Genomic DNA, 9,648 nt, shown 5'->3' on the forward strand with positions numbered 1-9,648 from the left:
TGCTCCTGAAGAGTTGATAACGTCGAGGATTCAGCTTGTGCTTCATATCTTTTTTTCGTATGCTTTACCAAAAGCTCAGTATCAAGATCTTACTGTTACAGCGAGGCAGAGAGACAAAAAGTTCTCATTTTGGTTGCTTTGGCCTCTCCGTTAGGGACCACAGTATCTGCAACACTCCCTCATCCTCCTGATCCCTTCCAGCAGGAGTATCTGTCCATCCATCACTGTCCAGCTTATTTAGGGAGTTTATGGTGACCAAGCTTTTCAATTTAGTTTCCCCAGAGATGCCCCCACCCCACCATCCTCCAGCTGTCCAGGCACAGGGACAAGGCACAGCTCACATGCATTTTATTTATTGTCCTCAACCATGACACAGGGGCTGCACCCGGCATGCCCCAGGCATCGGGGGAAGTCACCAAGGTAGTGGAACGACGTGGCATGGCACTGGGGTGGCAGGTACAACACGGGATTGGCATCACCGGGACGCGGGGGGGACAACATGGGGTTTCACCAGGACTGGTGGGGGGACAGGGGATGTCCTCATGTGTTGCTGCATGTGTGGGAACATATGGGGTGCCCCAGGACCCATGACACAGCCCTCCCAAAGACATCCCCATCTCCACTGCGCCCCACAGCAACACAGATGTCCCATGTCCCAGTGCCCCCCCCCCATCCTACATGTCCCCACGTGTCCCCCTGGCATCTTCAGGTCCTACCCGCGCTCGCAGATGAGCTCGACGACGCTGTGCTCCATGGGGACAGGGTCGAGGCAGCGGTGGGCAGCGCTGGCGGCCACCTCGTCCAGCAGCCCCTGCACCACGCGCTCGTCAGCAGCAAAGCGCCAGAGGTAGAGCTGCAGGTAGTGGCCGTCCACCTGCACCTGCTGCAGCCCGAAGCGCCCCAACGTCCGCAGCCGCACGCACTCCAGCAGCGTCTTCAGGCTGATCTTGATGATCCCCGTCAGCACTGACACCTGGGACACAGGGACAGCAGGGACAAGTGGCACGGTGGGGATGGGGACAGCCAGCGCAAGGAGGACTCAAGTCGTGTCCGCACAGGGATGCGGAGAAATTAGGGATGCCCCTCTGGGGTCACCAGCACTTATGACACCCTAATCCTCATCCTAACATGTGTTAGGACATGGGGACATGTCACACGGGGGTTACAGAGACCTCAAGCCACATCAGTGTGGGGACACAGGAACACTGACACTCACCCCTGCCATCTGCCCCAAGAACCAACGCCCCTTGTCTTAGCCATCAGCCCCTGAGGAACCCCCAAACCCCAGCACTGGGGACACGGGGACACAAGGGACACGTGACAGGTGGGAAGATGGACAGCTTAGGGTCTTCGGGGACACCTGAGGGACACTGGGACATCCCTACGGCCTCACCTTGTTGAACTCGACAGGGCTGAAGATGTCGATACGTTCGGAGAAGAGCTTCTGGATGTTGCTGAGCAGGTGGGTGTCCATTGGGGCACTGGGGACAACGAAAGCAGGACAATCAGGGGGGCACGGGACTGGCAGGGGAGGAAGGAGGGCACAGGGACGGTCAGGGGACACGGTGACAGATGGGATGGGAGGGCTGTATGGGGACACAACGGCAGGAGAACATGGGGATGAGCGGGGGATGTGGGGAGAGTCACAGCACGGGGATTTAAGGCACATGGGGATCATCAAGAGATATTGGCATCTGGAGACACGAGGACAGTAGGGGAAGATGGGAATAATCAGGGGATACTGGGATGGTGTGGGGACACAGGGACTGCCAAAGGATGTGGGGACCATGGGTGGATACTGGGACAATTTGGGATATGAAGATTGTCACAGGGACACGGGGACTGTAGGGGAACATTGGGATCATTTGGAGCCATGAGGACAGCCAGGAGGACGCGGGGCTGGTCACGAATGTGGGGACAACGGGGTGACCCCGGGCTGATAGGGAGGTGACCCAGGTGACAGGGCTGACCTGGGGGTGTAGCTGGGGGCGTAGCGCCCAGGCGCCCGTGAGCTGCTGTAGACGGAGAAGGCGCGCCGGCTCGAGTCGCTGCTCTGCGCCCGCCGCACGCCCTCCTCGAAGAGCTGCCCCACCTGCAGCATCGCACCGTGCTCAGTGCCAGCGTCCCCCAAACCCACCCCAAATACCCCCCTGGGGACTCCCAAAACAAGCCAGGATCCCTCAAAACCCTCTAAGACTTCCCAGTCCATTTGAGATCCTCTCAGACCCCTCTGGTCTCTCCCTAAAATCCTTATGGACACCTCAGGGAGTCTCCTCTTGGCCCTTCAGAGACTTCAGCCCCCCTGCAAGGGACCCTCTGGGACTCCAAAACCCTCTCAGGAACCCTCTGGGACCCCTGAGGGTGCTTTAGGGAGCCCCACAGGGACCACCTGCAACATCCTAAAATTCTCAATGACTTTATAAAGGACAGCAGGCATGATTTCTGGCCCCTTCAGGGATCCCCAGGAACCCTCTGGCACATCTGGGACCCCTCTACGGGTCTCCAGCCCCCACCCCAAGCCCCTACAGGGGCCCGGTGCTGCCCCAACCTGGACGTCGATGGCAGTGATGTCCTCGACCACGCGCTTCATGACGGCGCGGACGTTGCGGGGCTCGACGGTGCCCAACCAGTCGCGTGTCTCCACGCTCTTCCGCAGCATCTGCGCCACTGCCGCCCCCTGCACCTGCACGTAGTGGTCGAGCAGCCGCTGCGCCGCCCCCCGAGCCTCCGCGCACAGCGCCGGGCCTGGCGTCACCGCTGGTCCCGTGTCCTGGGGAGCACAAAGGACATGGGGACACTCCACACGCAGCCTCGGCCCCGTGTCCTTGGGATTTGGGGACACAGGGAGATGGCTCCTTGGTGGCACAGGGATGTGAGGACATCTAGAGGCCTCCCCCAGTGCCCCCATGCACAGCACCATCTGTTGTGAGGGTACACAGAGACGTCGGGGGGTACATGGGATGCTCTGGGCTGTCCCAAAGTGCTGCATCCCTATTGTCCTCACGTCCTTGTAGCATTTGGAGGGACTCAGGGATGTGCCAAGGCCTCCTGGGGACGTTCTGTGGAGCTCCCACCCCTTAGGGACACTGAGACGGGGAGGGACCCTTCTGCCTCCATGCGTACTGCTGTTCTTGGGGCCACATTCTGGACAGACATGGGGCCACAGCGGGACACAGGGAGGGGCTTGGGGACATTCAAGATCCCTTTGGGGACATTTCAGGGTCCCTCGTGGACATTTGGGGGCACACAAAGTTCGAAGGAAGATCCCCATGCTTCCACACACACTCCCATGTTCCAGACAGACACCAGGACTCGGGGCCGCTCTGTGGCACCTCGGGGACATTCAGGACCCCCTCAGAGCCATTTTGGGGCCAACGAGGGTGGGTTTTGGGGCTCACCTCAGGAGGAAACTGCTCGTCGGTAAGGGTGAGGATGTAGCTGATGGTGGTGGCCTCGTAGTCGAGGCAGAGGCGGGCGAGGAGCAGCAGCAGTGCCGGGGGTGCTGCGGGGGCTCCCCTCTCCGTGGGGCTGTCGGCAAAGCCCCGGGCGGTGCGGCAGAGCCAGCGCACGAAGGCCACCACCAGCCCTTCGCGCACCGCCTCTACGCAGAACTCTCCCTGTGGCCAAAAGCAGAGGGTTACACCTCCCAAAATACCAAACCGCCACCCCTGCCTGCTTAAAAGCTGCCACTGCACCGTAAAAGCCTCAGCTGCACCCCAAAGAACTGCTGCTGGGCACCGCTGTCGCACCCATGTCACCGTGTAGAACGGCCCCGTGACCAAACCTGGGGGGTTATGTCCCAAAAATACCACCCTGGGTCTCCCAAAAACCTCCTCTGTATCCCCAAAACTGCCCCTAGAGCCTGATATTTTCCCCATGGCCCCCAGCAGCCCCTCACACAGCACTGCCATGCACAACGGAAAGCACAACTGCCCCGTGCAACCCCAAAACAAACCCAGTTCCACCAAGCTGTGCTGTACAACCCCAAAACCACCCCAACAACCCCTGCAGGGACTGCCAATCTGCCCCATGCAACCTGCAAAGTAAACCCACGCTTATTTTAAGCCCGTGCAACCTCCACCCTGCCCAGCGCAGCCCCCAGCCACCCCCAAGGTCACCCCAGCGACCCCCATACTCCCCCCAAAGCTCCCCCCACTGCCCCCAGCCCACCTTGAAGTAGGGCAAGCTGGCGAAGGCCACGTCCTTGGCGGTGAAGAGCTGCACGTAGGCCAGGACGGCCTTGAGCTGGCCGAGAACGGAGGAGGACAGCGTGGCCAGGAGGTCGGGGAGCCCGGGCCCCTCTTTGCCGGGGGGCCGGGGGGCTGCCAGCGCCTGGCGCACATCACCCAGGCACCCCAGGAAGAAGGTCTGCAGCGCCCGCAGGTAGCGGGCCACCCGCTCGCCCGCTGCCCGGGCCACCAGCGCGGCGCCTGCTTCGGCCCCGGCGGTGGGCAGCAGCTCGAGGAGGGCGCGGAGGCGGCGGTGGAAGCGGTCGAGCGCCCGCACCAGCAGCGAGGTGTCGCCCAGGCCCCGCTCCAGCGCCAGGCGCCGCTCCAGCAGCTCGAAGTAGCGGGCGGTGAGGGCGGCGGCGAAAGCCTCCAGGCGGCCTTCCCCCACCCCCGGGCAGCCCTCGAAGAGGCTGCGGTACGAGGCTGCGAGCAGGCACAGGTTGCCCACGAAGGCCGAGCTGCCGCGGTCAACGAAGTCCAGGATGTCGGAGGCCGGGGGAGGAGTGGTGGCAGCACCGGAGGGATCGGCTGGGGGCAGCTCAGCCTCCAGCGCCGCCAGCTCGGTCTCCAGGCGAGCACCGGCATGGCTCAGGAACTCCTCGCACAGCTCCTCGGGCGGCTCCTCCAGCTGCAGCAGCATCTCCACACATTCTGTGAGCTCCTTGGGGTCCAAGGTGTCGTCCCTAGAGAGATGGGAGGGGTTAGCTGGGTGCTATGAGGTTCCGAGGTTAATAGCGGCACAGCAAAACAGGAAAAAGCAATAAAGGTCATCAGTAGGCTTCAGAGTTAACGATAATTATTGAAAAACAAAGGAGAAATGAGGACTTCATAGCATCAGCATGTTCCAGAGTTACCAGTGGAATAAAGTTGTGAGGGGAACTGCTATAATTACCCCCAAAAGGAACACCCTCTGTTCTCCAGACCCGCCACCAGTAGGCTCCAGAGTGAACACCCCCACAACCCCACCTCCTGCTGGCAGCGGGCTGCGGGGTGACCGTACCGGAGGCGTGCCCGCAGGCGCTGGGCCAGCTCGGCCATGATGGCGTGGCTCTCGTCCTCGATGGCACGGAAGGAAGGCAGGTGGCGGTAGTGGCGCAGCACGGCCCGGGCGCGGGCGTAGCAGTGCAGGGCCCGCGCAGGGTCTGCCCCCGGTGCCGCCCAGCGCCGCAGCCGCCCCGGCACCTCCACGAGGGACTGCAGCTTCCGCAGGAGCGCCTGCACGCCTGGAGGGGCCGCAACGTCAGGAAGGAGTCGGGCATGGGGGAAAGGATCGGGCACCGAGGTGGGGGGAGCAAGGACCAAGGGGAAGGGCTACGGATGAGGCAGGGCCTGATCAGCCCCCTCTGGGATCCCATTCCCCTTCCCCATCTGACTCTTGGCCCCCTTCCCCATCATCTGCCTCCTCTGCTCCCCCCACACCTTATTATCTGCCCACCCCACAAAGCCCAGGTCTGCCCCCAGATGGGCTCCTCCAACTCCCCCAGCCTCCCCCAGTCTACACTCCGACCTACATGATCCCTAAACCCCAACATCTGTCTCCTCATCCCCTCATATTTACCCCTAAAAGGCCAATATCTAATCCCCAGGCCCCTCCAAGCCCCAGATCTGACCCCCAACCCCACAATCTGTCCTCCCCGAGTCACCCAATCCCAAGATCTGTCCCCCAACCCCACAGATCTGCCCTCCTGGGCTCCATCCCTCCCTCCCCGTACCAGCCAGCTGGGCGCCCCGGCGGTGACGGTCCTGCAGCGCCGCGCTGACACGGGCGCTGGAGGTGCTGATGGCTGCCATGTTGGCAGCCAGATCGTCCATCTCTGCCTCCATGCGGCGGAAATCGACCTTCATCTTTCGGATAGTGTCTGGGGGGAGGGAAAAAAATGAGACCCATGGGTCCCTGAGCCACTTGGGATCCCACAGGTTCCCCCCCAAATGCTTGTGTCCTCCCTGAGAACCCACCTGTGGCAGAAATGAACTTGTTATAGTTCTCGTAGAGCAGCGTCTGCATGTCGCTGTCGAGAGCGCGGATCTCCCGCCCCAGCGCAGCTTCGCGGGCCAACAACTGCCCCAGGGGGCACTCGCTGCGCACCTGGAAGGGGGAAATCATGACAGAACCGCACCATGGCCCTATGGCACCCCAACAACTCTCCTGCAGCCGGAACAACCCCCTCCCAGGCCCCTACATCCCTCCACAGTGGTTCTGGACTCCTGAGCTGCCCCCTAATTGCATGGTAGAGCCCTCCAGCTGTCTCCCCCAGCCCAACATGCTGCTCAGGGAGGCCTGCCTGCCACACAACCACTTAAATGGCACCCTGGCATTGGGAGAAGGAACCCTAAGAGCTTCCAGCTGCACGCCAGGGCCCTGCTGGGATCCACGACGGCCCCCAATAGCCCCATATGGCCCCTACACAGGGGACATACAGGATCCCAAAGAGCGCCTAGGGAGGGAGATCTGTTGGGTACCCAGAGAACCCCTCTGTGGGGATCTGAAGGGGGTTGGAAGGTCTCTCTGGGACCCAGCACAGCCTGACGGTGGGGTTAATGGGGTCCCCACAGGGCTCTGGGGGCGGGGGTACAGATTGCACGGCACCGCTCGCCCCATGAAGGCTGCGAGATCCCCATAGAAACCCCTTGGGATCTCCATAGGAACCCTTTGGGATCCCCATAGGAACCCGTTGGGGTCCCCCCAGGCGGGCAACCAAACCTCAGGGGGTCCCCGGGGTGGGGGTGCGGGTCACAGCGGGGTCAAAGGTCACCTTCGCGAGGAAAACTTCCGGGTCAAAGTGAGGCCCGTTGATGTCGATGGGGTCCGGGGCGGCCTCCGCTGCCTCGGCGGCGGGCAGCCCGTAGTAGCGCTGCAGCGGGCCATGAGGCCGGCGCCAGGAGGGGCCGGTGCCGCTGCCAGAGCCGGTGTCGGTCTCGGTCCCGGTGTCGGTCCCGGTGTCGGTCCCCGCCGCCTCCCCGTCCGCCATCACGCCGCCGCTTCCGTGCCAGCGCCTGACTTCCTGCCCAGCCCCCGGCGTCACTTCCGGGCGGGGCCGTCACCATGGTTACCGTCCCGCGGCCCCTCCCCAGCCCCAGCCCCACTAGGCCGCACGGCGCCGCCTCACGGGCCCGCTGCGAATAAAGCGCATAAAGCACATAAAGCACATAAAGCACAAGTCATTAAAGGAAATAAAGCACATAAAGCACATGGCCTCAGTCAGTAAAGGAAATAAAGCACATAAAGCGGGTGGCCTCAGTCAGTAAATACAGCACATAAAGCCCATGGCGTCCGTCAATAACGTAAATAAAGCACATAAAGCAATGGCATCAGCCGTGTTCATGACTTGTGGAAAACGGACTCCACAATCAGAAAGATTGTAAATTAGCTATGTTTATTCAGTGCTGGGCAGCACGGGGGGTAGTCCCGCCAAAGTCGTGCGCACCTGACGCAGCAACTTGCCTTGGTTATATGCAGAAAAGAGTTACATATGCATGGAGTTTCACACTACGCCTATACATATTCATAACATGCCCCTGCTTCATATTAAAATTAGCTCCAAGGAGTCATTTCCATAAACTGCTCCCATCTGCGCTTGCGCAGTGTATGCTGGTGGTGGTCTTTCGGGGTTATGGGGATGAAGATTGATGACTCTTCCTCGTCACCGCTCCTTGACCTCTTGTCTCTGTGCAGACTCAGTTGCTCCTTGGCTCTTGTCCATCTGCAGGACCAGTTTCTTAAGACAGCTCACACTCTTATTGGGAGGCTGACCTTGGTAAAGGGGCCCAAGGCTTCTTGCTTTAATTAATTTGACCATCCTAGTTTCATGCTGCCTATCACTCTATCTCTACTTGATAATATTCCCCTAACGTCCTCTCTCAGTTCCCCCTTTTCTAAAAGTTAGTAAATTCTTTTCTAAAAGGTTAGTGATTTATTGTCTTCTCCTAACTCCCTCTCTCATTCAGGCTCCAACATGGCTACGTACCACACAACCACTCAGTCAGACATAACTGTATTTGTAGTAGTCTTGGAGGAAAACATCCCATGGTAGGAGAATTTATGGGGGCTGGCAACTCCAATTGTGCCTCTTCCAGTGGAGCGTGAATGTGCAGCCACCTGGAGGTGTCCTTTCCTTTGCTTGCTTCCTAGGTTTCGTGGGCCACAGTCCCACCAAAAGCCGAGCCCCTGCTTACACCTGCAGAGGGACCAAACCGCCCATGGCAGGCAGCTGCAGTCCTGGTCCTCGATACCTTGTGGAGCCTGCCATCACCAGGCCTGGGAAGTATGTACCTCCAGGCACCCAGATCTGGGGACTTCCCAAAATAAACACAACTGTCACACCCGGACCGAGTGAGTACCAGTTCTCCAGCTCTTCATCCCAGCAAGAACACAACACTGGGCCTAGCAGGGGAACCACTGTGAGCAGCCATAAATGCCCTCCGAGAAGGACAGCTGCCAAGGACCATGGGCTATGGGCACAAGGGGGCAGGACCCAAAGTCCAGAAATAATGGGGCATGGGCAGGGGGCTGACAAGACAGATACCAAGGCAGGACAAAGCTGCAATGTGCAGAAAAATCCCCCTTGAGAAAAATCTCACTCAGGACTCCATCGCCCACCCTCTCTTCCAACTCCTCTTGCAGGCCCCGGCACCTATACCTTACCCAGGCTGATGGGACCCAACACAGCCTGCACAACTGCCAGCACGATCGCTTCGATGCAGACTCCTCTAGCGTGAGCAATGCTTCCCTTCTTTTCCGCATTGCCTAGTAAACCTCAGGTGTTCTTCTCGTGCCACAAGGACTTCAAAGCCCACTGCATCCTTGCTTAGCACAGGCTTCTGTACACCAGGAGCAAAGCCAGTGAATCCACTGAGGCATACTCCAAGTCCAGGTGATGGAAGCTCCACAAGGTATCGAGGAGCAGGACCAGAGCTACTTACCACAGCCAGTTTGGACAGCGTGGGGATGGAACAGTGGCTTCCAAGCTCAGATCCCAAACCTCCCCTCAGACATCAGGTATTTAGGCACAGACATGACAAGAGATGATGCAGAAATACAGTGGCTGTGTTTCTGCCCTCAGCCTAGTTAGATGCCAAGCCTTTGTCCCCAGAGGGTCAATCAAAGCAGTCTGTGAATTCCCCCATCGTTCTTCCACACAGAGACACTGCTGGGAGCTGCCACCTTTAACAGAGAAGCAGCTGAAGAACCAAAGTCCTTGGTGCCGCCATTCCCGCTCTTCTTCCCCGCACGTTCTTCCTCAAACTTGACAAATAACCCCCCAAACTAGTCCCAGGAGCACTCGGCTGGCATTTTGGCACAGCTGGACAAAGGCCACCACCCCCCGTTTCCAGATCTGGACCCGGCTGAGCCCAAGGGCACGGGAATCTCTGAGTGATTCCAGGACAAGACCTCAGGAAATCTCTTGCCAGCACGGGCGTG

The 9,648-nt window shown here is 59.9% G+C and overlaps 1 protein-coding gene across 1 annotated transcript; it reads right to left on the reverse strand.

The window, feature by feature from the left end:
* Positions 1-331: 331 nt before the first annotated feature.
* On the reverse strand, positions 332-7,222 carry VPS51 (VPS51 subunit of GARP complex). Its single transcript, XM_032189436.1, has 10 exons — positions 6,983-7,222; positions 6,186-6,315; positions 5,942-6,088; positions 5,230-5,452; positions 4,171-4,912; positions 3,399-3,617; positions 2,549-2,770; positions 1,971-2,092; positions 1,394-1,481; positions 332-973 (listed from the first exon to the last, which is right to left on the reverse strand). The coding sequence occupies exons 1-10, from the start codon at positions 7,196-7,198 to the stop codon at positions 713-715; spliced, it is 2,370 nt and encodes a 789-aa protein (XP_032045327.1). The 5' UTR covers positions 7,199-7,222; the 3' UTR covers positions 332-712.
* Between the last annotated feature and the right edge of the window lie 2,426 nt (positions 7,223-9,648).

The sequence above is a fragment of the Aythya fuligula genome, chromosome 5, assembly GCF_009819795.1.
Source record: "Aythya fuligula isolate bAytFul2 chromosome 5, bAytFul2.pri, whole genome shotgun sequence".
NCBI lineage: Eukaryota > Metazoa > Chordata > Aves > Anseriformes > Anatidae > Aythya > Aythya fuligula.